A 20092-nucleotide genomic window follows, 5' to 3' on the forward strand; every position below is an offset into this window, starting at 1 on the left:
ATTGTCTATGTCATAATTAACTTTGATGTCATATCATCGTTTCTTAGGATAATATGTAAGCAAATCATTTTTCAAATAATGTCTAGGATATTTTAAAATTATTTATTGATGAACACTAGTTGAGTATTCAATCCAAATATTGGCTGAAGTTTAAGTTTAAATTATTTTAATTTTTAGTAATGATATGATGCACATATAGTTTACTATAGTTTATATTTCAAATTTTAATTGAATACATTCTTAAGTCAAAAGGAATATATATTTCAGATAATTTATTTATGTTTCAATATGTTTTATCTGATTAAATTATTTTAGTAAGAGTTATTTTTAATTAAGTATATTGGTTTAAATAATCGATTTATTGTTTAAAATAATATTTAGTTTACGTAAATTGATTTAAACCAAAATCATTAGTTAAATTTTTTTAGTTTAAATACTATTTAATATGTCTAGATACTATATTATGTTTTTGAATAAATTATAAAATTCAACATAAACTGATGTTAAATGCATTTGTCCATGTAGAATTTTAATATGCTTTTGAAGCGATTGTTCTTTAATCATTGGTATTGATATATTTGGACAAACATCAGTATTTGAGTTAGATCAGCTATAAAGTGATTAGGACACTAAGGTCAAATATAATATCATATTAAGCTACAATAATTTTAAAGTCAAATTAAAAAAAAAATTAGTCAAAATCAGTATATGTTTTTATATCTCTTGTAATTCTCTCTGGTATTTTTTGTGAGACATTTGTATATATTACTCCATATGTTTCTGAAAAATGTAGTTTTATTATTTTTTCACTGTTACACAAAGAGCGTTATTTCATAATTTAGAATAATTTATACTTATTTTCACTTGAATATTAATTATAAAATGTATTGATCTAATAAATAAATATAATTATCTCAAATATTATTTGCTAAATTAGATATAAATAATGAAAACGTAGATTCATTTTAGTCATTTTCTTAATATATGTGAAAATTGTATAATTGATGTTTTTGTATAAAACAGATGAAGTATTATCTACATTGTGATTAATACTCATATTGGTGCTAATTCATGTATAGTGCTAAGTTAAACTAAAATAAAAGAAAAAGTTGTAAATTATCGCTTAAATATTTATTCTCTCCGGTTCGTAAGAGTGTTACTTAATAATTTTTTGCGTAAATTGAAAATTTGATTAAATTAATTTTTTTATCAGTTACGCCTATTCAACCAATATAAAATCAATGAATATGTAGTTAATACTAAACTAAAATTGTATGGAAATTCTAAAATAAGATTTTTTTATCTTACAATAAAAATGTTGAATTGAAACTTTTTCAGAAACATATATTCTAATAATAGTATAAGATAAAATAAAAAATATCAACCTACTCGCTTAAAGCTGAAGTTAGGTTCAGACTTTAAAGATTCATCATCAATCTTCGTGCACACATGCTATTCTCAATAACAATATTAGTTTACTTTTGTCAATCAGGTGGAAATATATAAAAAAATGTTTACACATTTTGAGTACGAAAAATTACTGTAAATAATTATTTGTGCTCCATAACAATATTTTAACCTCGTATCATCTGAAGAAGAATTGAGAGTAACACATAATATTGTGATATTTGTAAATCTTGATAGTGATTCATCATAATAAACTTTGGCCGACAAAGAAAATTATAACCCTACAATAAATATTTTTTTTCCTCTTTTTCCCTCTACCTTTTTATTTTTCATTTCATATCAATTACTCTATTTTAGTCACTAACATTTCATTTTTTTCTAGCCAAAAGTCAAAACAGTAAAGTTTGCGAATCCGACATAAAAAGAAAAACAAAGAGAGAAATCTGTAAATTTCCAGAGTCAATTGTTTCCATTCGAATGATTTGGTAAGTAAATTAGTTTTTTTGACTTTCACCGGTTGTGATTCGAATATTCTGTAGAAACTATTCAGTGAAATAATAATTAAAAAAAATTAAAGCCATGATCACAGAGAATCTTTCTCTATATAAACGTAAGCCTTGTAGTATCTGGTTTACTCATCTCACTGTATCTGATCCCAACAGCTGTCCTTTGCTCCAAACTGGTTAGTGTCTGATTTCCCTCCCTAGATCTACTCTTCTCCGCACGATACGCAGATCAGATCTTTCTCATCTGGCCCACTCTCAATTGACTTAAAGTCTCCTCCTTTTGCTCTTCTGATTCCCGATTTGATTTTACTTATTGTTTGTTGATTCAATCAGAGAGAAGAAGAAGTAACGAACATGCCTCATGGGAAGTTAGAGAAGATGGCATCGATGGATGTTCATCTCCGTCAATTGGTTCCTGGCAAAGTCAGTGAAGACGACAAACTTGTTGAGTACGATGCTCTGCTTCTAGATCGGTTCCTAGATATCCTTCAGGAGTTGCACGGCGAGGATCTTCGTGAAACTGTACGTTTTATGTATAACCCATTTGTCTAAACATCATGAAAGTTACATCTATGTTGACTTTATGAATAAATGTTTTGACTTTATAAAGTTTCTCGATCATGGGTTAGATTAGGTTTTTACATGAAGAAAAATTTGAACTTTTGGGTTTGAATTACTATAACCCATTTGGCTAAAGATCATAAAACTTACATCTATGATAATTTTATGAATAAAGCTTTTGACTTTATAAAGTTTCTCGATCACGGGTTAGATCTAGGGGTTTAACCGATGAAAGGTTTGAACTTTTGGTTTGAATTAGTATAACCCATTTGGTTAAAGATCATGAAACTTTTTATCTATGTTGATTTTATGAATAAAGGTTTTGACTTTTTAAGTTTGTTGATCATGGGTTAGCTAAAGATTTGATCTTTATTGTTGTATAGGTGCAAGAGCTGTACGAGCACTCTGCAGAGTACGAAGGGAAGCATGAGCCAAAGAAGCTAGAGGAGCTAGGGAGTGTTCTCACGAGTTTGGATCCAGGAGACTCCATTGTTATCGCCAAAGCCTTCTCTCACATGCTCAACTTGGCTAATCTGGCTGAGGAGGTGCAGATTGCTTACCGCCGTAGGATCAAGAAGCTGAAGAAGGGTGATTTCGTTGATGAGAGCTCTGCTACTACCGAATCTGATCTCGAAGAGACTTTCAAGAAGCTTGTTGGTGATCTCAACAAGTCTCCTGAAGAGATTTTTGATGCTCTCAAGAACCAGACTGTTGATTTGGTTTTGACTGCTCATCCTACTCAGTCTGTGAGAAGATCATTGCTTCAGAAGCATGGCAGGTTAGTTATTTACTTAACCATGGTTCTCGCTTTGGATGGATGTTTTGGTATTAAAGTTGACTTTCTTACAGGATAAGAGACTGTCTGGCTCAACTCTATGCTAAAGATATCACTCCTGATGACAAGCAAGAGCTTGATGAGGCTCTACAAAGAGAGGTATATGCTTCTTCAAAGTATGACTTGTTCTTTTTAATTCAATCCTCAAAATGTAATTATTGATTTGGGAACGGTTCTTTGGATAGATTCAAGCTGCATTCAGAACCGATGAAATCAAAAGAACACCACCAACACCTCAAGATGAGATGAGAGCTGGGATGAGCTACTTCCATGAAACTATCTGGAAAGGTGTTCCTAAGTTTCTTCGTCGTGTAGACACTGCTCTCAAAAACATTGGGATCGAAGAACGTGTCCCATACAATGCACCACTGATCCAGTTCTCCTCTTGGATGGGTGGTGACCGTGATGGTAACCCAAGGGTTACACCTGAGGTCACTAGAGATGTGTGTTTGCTAGCTAGAATGATGGCTGCTACTATGTACTTTAACCAAATCGAAGATCTTATGTTTGAGGTTTGGTTTCATTTCTATTTTATTCCAGTTTAGTGTTAATATGCATGTATTGCCTTTATTCATTTGGTCATGCTTCTATGTGTAGCTGTCTATGTGGCGTTGCAATGATGAGCTGCGTGTGCGTGCTGATGAACTTCACGTAAACAGGAGAAAAGACGCTGCAAAACATTACATAGGTAAGAAAAGAAACCTGACTTGGAGAATCTGTTTATGTAGTTTGTTGTGGTAACTGATCATTCATTGTCTTGCAGAGTTTTGGAAGTCAATCCCACCAACCGAACCATACCGTGTGGTTCTTGGTGACGTAAGGGACAAGCTTTATCACACACGTGAACGAGCTCGCCAACTGCTCAGCAATGGAACATCTGATGTACCTGAAGAAGCTACTTTCAACAACTTGGAAGAGGTAATCACTTTTTTTTCAATTTAGAATCTTTTTAACTCCCGGTTATGATCTTGGTACTAAACCTATGTGTTTGTTGTGTAGTTTTTGGAACCGCTTGAGCTTTGTTACAGATCGCTATGTTCATGTGGTGACCGTCCAATAGCTGATGGAAGCCTTCTTGATTTTTTGAGGCAAGTCTCAACCTTTGGTCTCTCTCTTGTAAGGCTCGACATAAGGCAAGAATCTGACCGCCACACCGATGTGTTAGACGCTATCACCACCCATTTAGACATTGGATCGTACAGAGAGTGGTCTGAAGAGCGCCGCCAAGAATGGCTTTTGTCTGAGCTAAGTGGCAAACGTCCTCTCTTCGGTTCTGATCTTCCTAAAACAGAAGAAATCGCTGACGTTCTCGACACTTTCCATGTCATCGCTGAGCTACCTTCAGACAGCTTTGGTGCTTACATCATCTCCATGGCTACAGCGCCGTCTGATGTGTTAGCTGTTGAGCTTTTACAGCGTGAGTGCCGAGTGAAACGGCCTTTGAGAGTTGTTCCTCTCTTTGAGAAGCTAGCTGATCTTGAAGCAGCTCCTGCAGCGGTTGCTAGGCTCTTCTCTGTTGACTGGTACAAGAACCGGATCAACGGTAAGCAAGAGGTTATGATCGGTTATTCTGACTCAGGCAAAGATGCTGGACGTTTGTCAGCTGCTTGGCAGTTATACAAAGCTCAAGAAGAGCTTGTGAAGGTTGCTAAAGAGTACGGTGTGAAGCTAACAATGTTTCACGGTCGTGGTGGCACTGTCGGAAGAGGAGGCGGACCGACCCATCTTGCTATATTGTCTCAGCCACCAGATACTATTAACGGCTCCCTCCGTGTCACGGTTCAAGGTGAAGTCATTGAACAATCTTTTGGAGAGGAGCATCTATGCTTCAGAACTCTTCAGCGTTTCACCGCTGCAACACTAGAGCATGGTATGCGTCCTCCAGTTTCTCCTAAACCGGAGTGGCGTGAGTTGCTAGATGAAATGGCGGTTGTTGCAACCGAAGAGTACCGGTCTGTTGTGTTCCAAGAACCTCGCTTTGTCGAGTACTTCCGCCTTGTAAGTACTCAGAATTTCACTCTCCGACATAATGTTAAAACCAATGTTCAAGATGTCACTAAGTAGACGTTTTATATGAGATTATTGATTAGGAGTGTACTGGAGTGATTTTTTGAATGTCTAAAACATTGTTTCGTTTAGGTACAGATTTTTAAACATTTAAAACATTTAAAACCTATGCAGGCTACACCAGAGCTAGAGTATGGTCGTATGAACATAGGAAGCAGACCTTCGAAGAGGAAACCAAGCGGCGGCATTGAGTCTCTCCGTGCCATTCCATGGATCTTTGCTTGGACTCAAACGAGATTCCATCTCCCTGTGTGGCTTGGATTCGGAGGAGCCATCAGACACGTGATTGAAAAGGACGTCAAGAACCTACACATGCTTCAGGACATGTACAAACACTGGCCTTTCTTTAGAGTCACCATTGATCTGATCGAGATGGTGTTTGCTAAAGGAGATCCAGGTATCGCTGCTTTGTACGATAAGCTTCTTGTCTCAGAGGAGCTATGGCCTTTTGGTGACAGACTCAGAGCTAACTTCGAAGAAACCAAGAAACTCGTCCTCCAGGTTAGACCAAAAAAAACAGAGCTTTCTTGATTTTCTTGATTGGTGACAAAACTCAGAACTAATCGCGTTTCTTGTTTTGCAGACTGCTGGACACAAGGATCTACTTGAAGGAGACCCTTACTTGAAACAGAGACTGAGACTTCGTAACTCTTACATCACCACACTCAATGTCTGCCAAGCTTACACGCTGAAGAGGATCCGTGACCCGAGCTACAATGTGACTCTACGGCCTCACATCTCCAAGGAGATTGCTGAATCCAGCAAAGAACTCATCGAGCTTAACCCGACGAGCGAGTACGCGCCTGGACTCGAAGATACACTCATCTTGACCATGAAGGGTGTCGCTGCTGGTCTACAGAACACCGGTTGAGTTAAAAAACAGAGATGAGCCTCTCTGTTTCTCCACAGTCCGCTTCTTTTTATCTACTGATTCGAAAATAATAAATTATGCGGTTGGTTTGTATGTGAATCCACCGTCAAAATGTTGATCTTTGTGTACGATTTACTCTTTTGAGATCATGAACACATGCTCTGTTTTTTTTCTCTCGAATGTATCAAAACAGAGCAAGGGAATCTTTTCTTGTTTGTTTGTCTTTTACTTAACCATCCTCTTTGTCGTTACTTGTTGCTATTTGATTTCGGTTTGGTTTGTTCTAAACCGGATAGTAAGAAATAATCTTTGGTTTAGTTTCGCAGCATATACACTTGCGTTCGTCTCGACTCGGTTACATTCCTGTCGGCTGAGTATGTGCGTGTGGTCCCGAGAAACGGCAGACATGTTTGAGAAAAGAAATCGTTGAAGAAGGAAAGTGGTGCGAAGAAAACGACACGGTGTCTGGATGTTTGGCTATAGACACGCCTTGCATTTTTTCGATTCGGTAACGTCCCAACGGTTCTATTTATTGTGGGGAATTTATTATAGTGTACATGTACGGTATACCTGTTTCTTTTTCACTAAAACGTACTTTATGCGTAATTAAATAACTCACAAAGGTCAAAAAGTCCACACTCGAAAAGTCGGTGTTTGTTAACCACGCGCCGCCACGGGTTACATTGGCTTTTTGTGATATTTTAAAGAAGACGACGAAAGATTATATTATCCACAAAAGAAAACATAAACAAAAGGATATATACGTGTCAGTGGACGACGAATACAAGGCACCGACTAGAGCCGGCGCAGTATAGCACCAGCCAACCACCGTAAAGACCATAACCTTCCAACTTTTTTCATTTTTTAAATAATTTGGGTGTTGGTTAATGGTTATCTTTATTTTTGGGCGTTATATTCATAATTATCTTCCCTTTACAATAACTTATTAGTTAAAAATTAATTTTAAAAGAACTTTGTATGGGATTCTCTTTTCTTTTCATCCCTTAAAAAGAGGGCAACTAACACATAAGAACAAAAGCATTAGCTAAAGTCGCTTGCATTAACAAACTAAATCATTCTCTAATTAATCCGTATCTCCTTTTTGTAGTTGGTAACGACTAAAGTATTTTTTTTTAAATCATCTTTAAAATCAATCACCTATCTCCCTTTTCTTTGGTTGAAAATTTACAGTAACAGTCAAATATAGTATTTATTATTTAATGATAAATATAAAACTATAACCAAATTCTTTTTGTTGGGGAACAACTATATCCAAATTCATTTTTGTCATTTAAATAGATAAATACACATTCAGTAATCTCACATTTTCCCACAAATTTTTCAAATGTACTTATACATGAATTTGAGTTGGATGTACGAAAATAAATAGCATTAATTTTGAGGAAATGAATAAAATTATATATTTTTATTGATGAAAATGTTGTGAAAAAAAGGAGAAATGAAATGACAAGTTTCACTAAGCTCTAAGAGTAACAAAGGGGAAAAAATGAAGAATCCAAATCATCCTCTGTTTGCCCATTTTAGTAAATAAAACCCCTTCTTCACTCACATACAGACTTCTCTTATGTACACAGAGTAATATCCAACCAGTAAACATCTCTCAATATACCTAAACAAGTGAAGCTGAAGAAGGAGCCTATGCCAATCTCAATCTGCAGAGAAAAATGAATGGAAGAAGAAGAAGAAGAACACAGACAGAGAGACAGATCACAGGGCATTGAAGAGGAGGGGAATGAATGAACAAATCATAAAGAGCTGATAACTCTACACTAATGAGGTTCCCTGGTAATGAACTTAAGTGGGATTATTGAGGGGTAAATGAGTGTATTAACTAACTGCTATAGTGTCTCACTGAGTACTCCAACACTTCTTTGCTTGGACAGACTATCTCCTTTACACGAGTACCGTTCTTGTATATCTTTACTGTCGGTACAACCCTCACGTTCTCTGCGTTACCTATAGACGGACATTTATCTATGTCCACCTAACCAATTAAAAAAAAGGTAGAGATTAGTGGTCATTCACTTCCTATGTTATTATGAATTAAAGAGACATGTGACAATACCTTGAGGAAGTGTATAGAAGGATAACGAGTACATAGCGAGTCCACAAACGGAGACAACTGCTTGCACTGATGATCAGAGGCCGTCGAGAAATGAATTACCGAAACTCCCGGTAGGTTCATGGCAGCTTTAAACTGTTCACGGCTGTAAACTTCCTCAACTTCACCACCAAACTCCATATTCAAAACTTCTTCTCCGCGAGACTTCTTCAACGCGACTTGAGCGTGGAACAAAGATTCAGCTACTTCCTTATCATGAGGCAGTTCCTTCCTCAAGGCTTCGTAATCACTCACTGCAGCCGCCCATCTCTCCATCTACACTTCAAACAGAGAAACCTTAAGCAACCAGCTTACTACAACAAGTTATAAGTTGATAGTGTGTTACCTTGCTATATGAGGCAGCTCTACGGAGAAGTGGCTTTGTGTAACGTGGTTGAAAACGCAGCGCTTGGTTACAATCTTCGATAGAGCGTTCCCACATTCGAAGTTTGAACCAACAAGCCGCTCGGTTACAATACAGAATAGCGTTGCAGGGATCAAGCCTAAGGCCTTCTGCGTAAGCTGAGCTTGCTTCCGTGTATCTTTCTGATTTGTACAGATCGTTACCACGAACACGAGCCCTAGCAACCAATGTAACAGTATTCTGTAACGTGGCGACTTCGTTGCTTCGTGGATCTATTTGGCTAGCTTTATCAGCAGCCATAACTGCATTTTCAAACCTGCAAGACATCATCATCATCTGCTCTTTAACCCTTTTTATATTAACTGATAATAGTTTTATTTAACATTTTGGTTTCTTGAATCTCTCACCTTCCTAAAGCCATCTCGACTTGAGCTTTGACATAATACGTATAAGCTTCACAGGACATACCAGAGAACCGAGTCTGAGAACAAGATGCTGGAAACGGCTCTACTTTGGGAGCTTCTAATAGCTTTGATTGGGCCGCATCAAGCCGGTGAAGTTTCAATAGTGCTTCTACTTTACACATACCTAGCTGCATTTTATCAAGACACAACATTTGATTCCGGTTCTGACTCTATGTATCCGAGATAAGTTGAGTTCATACCTGAGGAGAAAAGTCTGCTCCAGAGACAATAGCTGCATCTACTTCCATCAAAGCAGCTTTCCAATCACCTACCCTTCTCGCATCAGCGCATTTGCTCATATGTTTCTCAACAGCTTCAAGCTTTTGCAACTCCATAGGATCTGATGGCTTCCCAAGGAAACAAAGATGCTTCCTTCCACTATCAACCTGCCCTAATCTGCAACCAAGTAAATTCAGACAAACATTGAAACAATGTTCAAGAAAATCACTAGACGTTATTATTTTTTAAAAGTGCGCCTAGACTGATTTTTTTTTTTTTAAATTATCTATAAAACGATATTTAGAACACTGCAAGTTTGAAGTTTTCAGACAACATAAAAAAGGCAAAGAGATTTGTCTCCTCAATGCACCAAGAAACTAACCTAATAAGCAACGAGGCCAAACGTTGATGAGCTCTTCCATAGTTAGGATCCAATCTCAAAGCCTCCTCACACTCCTTCACAGCTTCACCGACACGACCCAAACCCGTCAACGCGGCGGCGCGATTGCTCCGGTAAGCAGCGTTCGCCGGCGATAAAGCTATCGCCCTATCGTACAGCTTCAACGCCTCGCCGAACAAACCTTTCCTATACATCTCGTTCCCCACTCTCTTCACCTCCTCCGCGTCCGAACCAAGAACCGCTTTCTTCCACACCGTCTCGCCGCTTCTGCTAGTCACCGGAGCGACGGTTTTCGCCGGAGATACGCCGCTGCTTCCTCCTCCGCCGCGCATTATGCTGCCGTGGCCGTAAGTCCCCGTGCCGGATCCGAGAACGTCGCTCCTGGACCGGCTCTGCGTCATTCCGGTGAGTTGGATCTTCCCGGAGGGGCAGATGTTTCCGGTGGGAAGCACATTCGACGACGGGGAAGTGGCGGAGGAGGTCGAGTTCGATGTGACCGAGTCGGATCTGGTTTGGTTCCCGCTGCTCGAACCGGATTGAGTACTACTACTACCACCGCGAACCGAACCGGATCTTGAGATAACCGGGGGATGTTGTTGTCTAGTTAGAGATCCGGAGGAGCTAGAGCTGCTGCTGCTTGTTGTTGTGGTTGTGGTGAGTCCACGTGGCTGAGAGCGAAGCGGAGAAACCGGTGAACCGAGATCTAGCTCGCGGAAATCCGGTTTGTTGATCTCTGAGGTGGTTAATGAATCACGGGGAGGGACCGGTTTACCTGACGGTGACATTTTCTTTTATTTTTATTTATTAAGAAACAAACAGTGAGTAAAAAAACTAACGGAGGTTTTCTTGGTGTTAGTGATTGAGAGCAATGAGCCGTCAATGGAAACGGCGAAGAAGTGAGAAGAAGGAGACGAAGGGAGGAGGATTGGATACTCTGAACAAAGGCATGGAAGGAGAAAGTGAAAGAGAGAGAGATGGAGATGGGGATCTTGTGATTTAAAAGGGTGAAGCAAAGAATGAATGTGAGTGCCTAGAGAGAGAGAGAAGAGAGAAGGTTCACAGAAGAAGAGAAGAGTGAAGATGGAGAAGCAGACCGAATATTATATATTAATTTATTTCATTTGACAAGGAAAATAAATTGATTATTGTAAAAAAATCGGAAAGCAAAAGTATTATTAAATTTAAATTTGACAGGACCTTTTATTAACGAACCCTTTAAATTATGGATAAGCAGAAATAGCATGTATATATTTTTGCTTTTAAATCATCTTTAATTAATAATAATCTAAATTTTGTAACTTTTTCAAGATTTGTTTGAGTAAAAGTAACTTTCTCTGCGAGTTTTTTAACTATAAGATGAATAGAAAATTTCGGAAATAACTATATACTAAATGTACAAAATAACACTTCTTCTTCACCTGCTGCTTCACGAGACATGTTTATTTTTACTTTAGTCTTTCTATTTTTTCGCTTTATCGTTTAATCAGAAAATTTATTTTATAATATATCTTGTCTTATTATATAAATATATGATAATTATGTATATTGTAGATAAGTATACTTACAAAATCTGCTTACTTCGATACTGTTTGATTTTTCTTTGTACTTTGACGCTTACATTACAGAAAGCCCACTCGCGCTTATGGGGAATGATGTCTACGCTCTTAGACAATCTATTGTGTGATGTCCTAAAAAGACAATATATGAAGAGCAACTTTTATATATTTTGGCATAAACGCTTTTGGTTACTTCTTGTTAAGTGAATTTGAAATTGATTATAGCAAGTAGAGAAAATTATGTGTTTAATACATTTTACCACTACGTACTTTCTCGTAGTAATAGGCTTCTTAACTGCTTCTTGTTTTTTTTTCACAATAAAACAATTATTGTATACTTAATACTATTTGTATATTGGATGAATAAGTTCAATGTATTAGCGACTAAATGAAAATAGAGAGTATGTCGTACAAGTCACACGCACATAAATACACTTTAAGGTTCCTTGCAAGAGCATCTCCAACCCATCTCTTAGAAGATAATACCACTGATAACACAAAATCCGATAACATGTTTAATTGTTCAAAGTCAGTCAAGTTAAACAACTTTTTACTGACTAGTTCGCATAAGTTCATTGTATTAGCAATGAAATAAAAATAAGTCTCTCGCACAGAAAAATCCACTTAAGATTATTTGTTGGCAAAATATATATCTTCCTCCCAATAGAGTATTTTTTTTTCTCAAATAGGCGAACTAGAGCACGAAAATGAAAAATTCTATAAAAACGAATACTACCCAATACATTAAAACTCATTACCAACTGATACATAAAAAGTGTTTAGAATTCTCACACATAAAAAGAAAATTAATCAGCTCTGAACAAAATGTTGGCCACTGGGTAATCAGTTAATCAGACGCATTTATAATTAGTAGTTCCTTGCTCTCAATTCTTATATATTTTGATTCATTTTATTTTGTAAATAGTGTTAATAAAATTATTTCCGGAGTTTGATCAAAAAAAAAAATTATTTCCGGAGAAAGTTAACAAGTATGATAGGTTTGGGTATGATAGCAAATCAGTAATCACATCAGTGTAATAAGTTACCTCGTAGTTTGCAAGGATCTCTATGGCTTCTTTCGCACGAGATTTATTTCTTCTGGTTTCTTCGTTCCCTTTCTTTATTCTATCTTTAACGCACTTTCGTATACCCAATTATACGCTTACATTTACATGTACACCCAAACGTAAACATCGCATCTAATTAATACGATTACATGTCGATCCGAATGTTATATCAGAATTTGAAGTAAACTTAATACCTTCATCTTATACAGCTAGTTTTAAAAGATTAAATCAAAAACTAAAGTTTTAAAAGTTCTACTATCCAAACGACAATAATATAAGATGTGATTTGTCCAACACCAACATATACACCTTCTTAACATTTGCACCAAAAAAAAAAAAAACATATATACACCTATAGAAATCAGAAAAATAATAGCATACTTTGTGACAAAGATATATGCAGCTATATGTAATCATTGCAAATTTTCAACAGCTGGAAACAGATTCTGTTATTAACATATGAGCTTCCACTTTTTATATTCGACCATTTATGTCAAAGTAATTGAAGATCGAACCATTAAAGTGTGTGGTGCGTATATAGACATATATGTGTCTGTCAATAAACAAAAGCAAAACGTTTGAGTCGATTATACGTATGCCAAAGTATACCTTAGTTGATAATGGAGCCGTTAGAGTATTTTCACTGGAATAATATTTGAAAATATGGGTTTAAACAAGTTAATGAAGTATTTTAATAGAACGTAGTCATATAGTTGAATTATAATATTTAAAGGAAATCTGAAACAATTGGAAAATAACAAAACGTTTCCATGAGTTTTCATGAAACAGTCAAATGATAATATATTTTGGTTCTATTCATTTTCTTTCTTTCTTTTAATCTTGAGATACTTTTTCAGAACCTTCCATCAAAAATGTTTTTGCAAGTTATATTTTTTTTAATGAGATTGGTACAGTGGGGTTTGGTATACTGACATTTGCATATTTTATATGTTTTATCAAAAAAATTGTTTTACAACAAGAAATTATTGAACGTACGTAGAATTTTATGTCATCATCCTCCCGTCTCCAAAAAATGTTTACGGCATGAACTACAAATTTTTAAAAAACTATGATTTAATCATATATAATCCCCAGTGTATATGTATTTCTGCATAACATTTTGTGTGTGTTTTACATAAGGGTTTCCGTACTTAATATTTTGTTTACGCATATAATATTCGGAAATCTTGTGTTATACTTCATATGCTTCGAACTACACGTTTTAATGTGCGTATACTTTGAAAATATGCCATCATGTATAAAATTGATGGTGGTTACGTTTGGAACAAGTTAGGTTGTTTAAAGAACATGAAAAGAAAAAGCTAATTAAAACTTAATTCAAAAGCCTCTTTTCTATATATTATTTAATCTCGTTGACAACTGGGATCTCCGACTCACAAGTTCTCAATAGTGATAAACATGAATCTTGATGTCATCTTTTCATTAAAAAGATACATTTGCATAATACGTCAAACTAAATTTTATATTGATTAATGTATTATGAATAATTCATTAGCTGCTGCATACTTGGCTAGGACATACGGCTTGATTAAACATAGTTTACCATACCAGTAATCTGTCGTCCAAAATTAATGGACTGGTGGTGAACTTATTGAATAACGACTTTATAGGAATGGAGAAAGATGCTTTCTATATATCTTTATTGGTTGTACTCAGAGAAAGTGTTCTATGAATCTTGAATCCAGCTTAGAGATTTCATTTAAATGCAAGTGTCCTATAAATCTTGAATTGTTCATTGTCTATAGCTGTTATGGCTATGAATCATGACAACTAAAATAGAGGTAGTGTTCAATCTACGCTCTTTTTAATTCTTAAAAAGGGAATTTGAAAAGCAAAATTAATATGGGTTAATTTATTTTGATTATTACAACTATATATGTCCAAAGATCATATTAATTCGCCATGATTTCAAATTATAAACATCTTGTTGGTTTTATATGGCTTAAGTCAAAACCTATGGTGTGTTTTTGTTGTCTTTTGACAAACGTGGAGTGTTTACATTTTCAAAATCTCTTCGTGATTGATCTGGACTGGACTATATCACATTCCACTCGCTTCTACATCATCGGTCAAACAAGATTGACTCCACTCTGGTCGGATCGCATTTGTAAATGATCTATATTTGGAGAGAACGCAATAACACATGCTACAACAAGCCTTGTTACTCGTCTCTTTCCCTTTCCCACAGAGAATATCAAATAATTGAATCTCTCACCATGTTTTCTTTCAAGCATATGAAATCCTGATATATTGTTTTACCCGGTTGTCGTGACGGATGTGAGAAGATATAGATTAACAGATGAATGAATAAGAAGAATTGACACAGAGATTTAACGTGGTTAACCCTTAGAGTTTAGTCCACGGGCAAAGAGAGTACTTTATTGATGGAGGCTAGATTTTCAGAGTACAATTCGTGCTACACAATAGGGTAAAACCCTAGATGTATATATAAGAAAGTCTGTAATGAAACTTTCCATATTTCTCGGATTTGGGTACTATCGACCGATACGATAGCACGTCTATCGATCGGTACTCCCCTTTCATATATCGCCCGATCCATGACGTCTGGATCGCCCGATATAACTCAGCTCGCAGATTCAAGGCATATTTTAACAAATCTCCACCTTGACTTGAATCCTCCATAATCAGATGTACCAGAATGCACTTCTCTGTGCTCAGAATACAGATGTACCAGACTCCCTCTTTGCCTCAGATGTTCCGTCGAACTCAGACGTCAGATGTCCCGTCGGACTCAGATGCTCCTCAGAGCCAGATGCCCCTTAGGGCTAGATGCCCATCAGGGCCAGATTAACAGCTTGAGATGTTCAGCAAATCAAGACAATGCTTGAACTTGCTGTGAGGAACCGCCTTAGTGAACATATCTGCAGGATTATCAGCTGTTCCTACCTTCTTCACTTCAATCCTCTTTTCTTCTCTCAGAAAATGATATCTTACATCAATATGTTTGGTTCTCTCATGATGAACCTGATCCTTGGCTAAACAGATAGCACTCAAGCTATCACAGAACACAGTAGCCTGATCATGATGAAGACCAAGATCACTGACCAGCCCTCTTAACCATATCGCCTCCTTAGCAACTTCTGTCAATGCCATATACTCTGCCTCAGTAGTAGACAAAGTCACCGTCGACTGCAAAGTCGCCTTCCAGCTCACAACAGAACCACCCAGAGTAAATACATAACCAATCATAGATCTCCTACTGTCCACATCTCCTGCATAATACCAATCAGAATAGCCTATAACCAGGCTCAGATCCTTGTCTTCATAGACAAGATCAACATCATATGTACCTTTAAGGTACCAGATTGACCTCTTTTGGCCAATCATCTTGCGTCTCTGAAACTGTCGTACCGAACGATGCATAAGTGCTGGTGTCGATCGATTTTCCTTTGTCTTGTCTCTATAGACAAAACCAATCTCAGATGTACCCTTGAGGTACCAGAAAGTCTTACATTCAGAATTCAGTAGCTCTTTCAACTTCTGAACATCACACATTTTCTTGACAACTATCATCTTGATATCTACATACAACACCAGATAGATATGCGAAACATCCTCCACCTTGCTCATGTAAATACAACAGTCATAAGGACTCATGTCGTAGCCCAAACTGACCCTATAGCTATCCAACCTCTTATACCACTTGCAAGTCACAACCTTTCTCCCAAGTAATAGTGTAACCAGATCCCATGTGTGATTCTTCTCGTAAGATTCCATTTCAGCTTCCATTGCAGCAAACCATCTCTCAGACGCATAACTCGAAATAACTTCTCTGTAAGTGGATGGCTCGTAAGTATCCACTTCCTCTGCAACCTGTAGTGCATAACCCACCATATCTTCAAATCGATATCTCGCTGGTGGCCTGACATCAACTCTCCTTGGTCTGTCTTTAGCAATACTGCGTTTTTCAGACCCAACATGTTGATTTCCAGAATAAGAAGACTTTTGCTCCTCATCAGACAACGATCGCTCGATCTCTTCTTGCAGATTGATTGATCTCGTGCTGTCGGACATCGATCGATACTGTTCGTCTGACGTCGATAGACACTAACCATCCGACGTCGATCGACATTGTTGATCTGTCGTCGATCGACACTGATCATCTGAAATCGGTAGACACAGATAATTTGTCGTCGACCAACATTGTTGATCCGACTGCACTTCCTGCAGCTCCACCTGCTTGTCAAAACCCTCTGTAGCCCATAACATCTTCTCTGAACCATTATTTGAAAGCATGCACCTCACTCTCTCATACAAAGTTTGGTTAATTCTCTTTGCTACACCATTCTTATTTGGTGTATCCCTGATTGTAAGATGCTTAGTAGCTCTTGCATCCTTACAAAACTGACTGAACTCTGATGAACAGAATTCCAGACCATTTGCTGAAACTGTAGAACCTTCCAACAAATACAGAGTACCATGAATGAAACCTCTCAGAATCACATCTGAACCCCTGTAGACACTCAGAACCCCATCTCCACCTGAATATTTGAAACCTCTGCTATCCAAAAGACTAACTGAGATCAAGTTCTTGGACATAGCTGAAACATGTCTAACTCTGGTTAATGTGCAAGCTTTACCACCATGTGCCCTGAGCTTTATAGAACCGATTCCTGCAACATCGCAAGCAAAGTCATTTGCCATCTTGATCTTGCCATCAGTCACTGCCTCATACTCTGAGAACCATTCTCTCCTTGGACACATATGATAAGATGCTCCTGTGTCTAGAACCCACACATCCCTATAATGTGTATTTCCATGAGCAACTAGAGCAATATCGTCATCAGACTTAGCTTCATTCTCTGCTACAGCAGCGGAATCAGCTTGTTTCTTCTTAGGACAATCAGATTTCCAATGTCCTTTTTCATTGCAATAATTGCAAATATCAGTTGGTTTAGGACCCTTTGAGAATGACCTTTTATCTTTCGACCTCCTGTCTTTCCCATAGTCCTTTCCACCACCTACAAACAATCCAGAAGCTTGATCGTCTGTACCAGAACCAGATGCCTTGTGACGCAACTCCCTATTGTGAAGTGCCGACCTGACTTCCTCCAAACTCACTGTATCCTTACTCCCTATGAATGACTGAACAAAATTCTCATAGGAGTTTGGTAGTGAAACCAACAAAACCAGCGCCGCATCCTCATCCTCCACCTTAACATCAATATTCCTCAGATCCAACATAATGGAATTTAGACTGTCAAGATGATCCTGAAGCTGTGTAGCTTCCTGCATCCTCAAAGCGAAGAGACGTTGTTTCAGAAATAACTTCTTAGTCAGAGACTTTGTCATATATAGACTCTCTAACTTCGACCACAAACCAGCTGCAGCATCAACACCAGAAACTTCGATGATGATCTCATCTGCCAGACACAACAAAATAGTTGAAAACGCCTTTTCTTCAATAATCTCCATCTCAGCTGTAATAGATTCAACCTTCTTCCCTGACAACGGTGCCCAAAGACCTTGTTGCTTCAGCAACGCCTTCATCTTGATTTGCCAGAGACTGAAACTGTTTCTTCCAGTAAACTTGTCAATCTTCAAGTTCATCCCTGACATCTTCTCACCAGATTCAACCTGAAGCTCTAATACCAGTCTGTTGTGACGGATGTGAGAAGATATAGATTAATAGATGAATGAATAAGAAGGATTGACACAGAGATTTAACGTGGTTAACCCTTAGGGTTTAGTCCACGGGCAAAGAGAGTACTTTATTGATGGAGGCTAGATTTTCAGAGTACAATTCGCGCTACACAATAGGGTAAAACCCTAGATGTATATATAAGAAAGTCTTTAATGAAATTTTCATATTTCTCGGATTTGGGTACTATCGACCGATACGACAACACGTCTATCGATCGATACTCCCCTTTCATATATCGCCCGATCCATGACGTCTTGATCGCCTGATATAACTCAGCTCGCAGATTCAAGGCATATTTTAATACCAGTAATATGAATTGTGTAATCTTTATAGTGATTGAAACTTTGGTCACTCGCCACTTCTGTCCCGCTTCAATTTTCATTTGCTATCATATATAATTAAATTTGCTTTTTCCATATGTTTTAGTTTTGGATTGAGTTAACTTTTTCTAATAGACAACTTCAAATAGAAAAATCAAATATGATACAACTAGGCGAAGTAAATTGTGTAAATGTTTTTGCTCGTAAAAGAGAAAGCAAATTTAGTTTTGGTCAACGATGACGCTTGTCCTTCAAAAGTGGCGTCAGAGACTCAGAGTACGAATTATCACTGGATTATCTGAGTTAGATAGATGTGATTACGCTTCTGCACACTGGCATTGACCACCCACAATCCAATATTAACACGTACACTTATTAATTAAATGATTGTTTTTGTCGTCACTTTTCCTTATTATTATTTTTAAAATATATATATTTCTATAAACTTAAAAAATAAAAAACCGAAAACCATATCAGACACTTCTACCTGTATTTATGTGTATCATTTATACATATCCACACAATAATGTAATAAGAAAAAACAAAAGTAGAAAATGCAAAAAGAAAACAAAAACAAAAATAGAAAATGCAAGTTCCAAAGGAGTGAAACTGAGACACCATCCAAAAGAGGAAGCTACATAGATGCAAGAAAACGAAGTAAATTCAGAAATCCCAAACGGTTTCACTCACTCTTTTTTAGAATGGTTCCATCAGATCATATCTTCTTCCCTTAAGTATTGATTCGTACGGACACTTTTTATAATTTTCACGAATACTATTAAATACTTGCAAGAATTTTATAGTTCGGATTGGAAAATGTATCTATTCAGAATTGAGAGACTAATCGTAATGAATGCTCTATAGATTCAGCACATGGTCATGCCAAGCCACCCACGTGTAACATAATGACAAAAAAAAAAGTTATTCTTGGGTTCACCCCCTAGGTGAACTTTTAGGTTTACCAACCAATAGAAACTTGTTATCTTAGATTGAATATCTTTTTAAAAAAGAAACAAAATAATTATCAAATTACATTATGTTTTTAAAATAAATGTAAAATAAATAAAAATATTAATTAACAAAAAACGAATTTTTGAAAAATAATTTTAAATCCGCCAGCAAAAAACTATACCCTAAACCCTAATCCTAACCCCTAAACCCTTGGGTAATCTTTAAACCCTTGGATAAATCATAAATTCTAATTCATAAATATCAAACTCTAAATCATAAAAACACTGAATTTTTTAATTCTAAATCTTAAACCTTTAGATAAATTCTAAACCTTAAAATTTATATATAGTTTTTTAAAAATACATTTATACAATTACTATTACTTTTATTTATTTTTACTTTTTTAATTTTAAAACATAATATAACTTGACAATTATTTTGTTTCCTTTTTCAAAAGATACTCAATCTAAAATAACTAATTATTATTGGTTAGGTTCATCCTACGGGGTGAACCCAAGAAAAAGTCAAAAAAAAATCCACCCATTTTTCATTGTTACCAAAACGACAGAAAATGCATCAATGAAACTATAAAACGGGACGTTGTGCTCTTCTTAGCCAACCAACTACGCGCCGGTTAACAGATTTCTCCTAAACCATTTTTTTTCTTTCCCTATCGGTACAATGACGTGTAAAACT

The 20092-nt window shown here is 36.6% G+C and overlaps 2 protein-coding genes across 2 annotated transcripts; one reads left to right on the plus strand and one right to left on the minus strand.

Annotated features, from left to right (window-relative positions):
• The first annotated feature begins 2002 nt into the window (after positions 1 to 2002).
• Positions 2003 to 6498, plus strand: LOC108822275 (phosphoenolpyruvate carboxylase 1). The gene is made up of 10 exons (XM_018595312.2): positions 2003 to 2089; positions 2247 to 2435; positions 2858 to 3252; positions 3324 to 3408; positions 3495 to 3821; positions 3907 to 3997; positions 4073 to 4227; positions 4309 to 5307; positions 5491 to 5877; positions 5960 to 6498. The coding sequence occupies exons 2-10, from the start codon at positions 2268 to 2270 to the stop codon at positions 6245 to 6247; spliced, it is 2895 nt and encodes a 964-aa protein (XP_018450814.1). The 5' UTR covers positions 2003 to 2089; positions 2247 to 2267; the 3' UTR covers positions 6248 to 6498.
• A 1156-nt stretch (positions 6499 to 7654) lies between these two features.
• On the minus strand, positions 7655 to 10888 carry LOC108822455 (TPR repeat-containing thioredoxin TTL1). Its single transcript, XM_018595536.2, has 6 exons — positions 9799 to 10888; positions 9398 to 9593; positions 9141 to 9325; positions 8716 to 9049; positions 8334 to 8645; positions 7655 to 8252 (listed from the first exon to the last, which is right to left on the minus strand). The coding sequence occupies exons 1-6, from the start codon at positions 10599 to 10601 to the stop codon at positions 8100 to 8102; spliced, it is 1983 nt and encodes a 660-aa protein (XP_018451038.1). The 5' UTR covers positions 10602 to 10888; the 3' UTR covers positions 7655 to 8099.
• Positions 10889 to 20092: the final 9204 nt, after the last annotated feature.

The sequence above is a fragment of the Raphanus sativus genome, chromosome 8 (assembly GCF_000801105.2).
Source record: "Raphanus sativus cultivar WK10039 chromosome 8, ASM80110v3, whole genome shotgun sequence".
NCBI classification, from domain to species: Eukaryota; Viridiplantae; Streptophyta; class Magnoliopsida; order Brassicales; family Brassicaceae; genus Raphanus; species Raphanus sativus.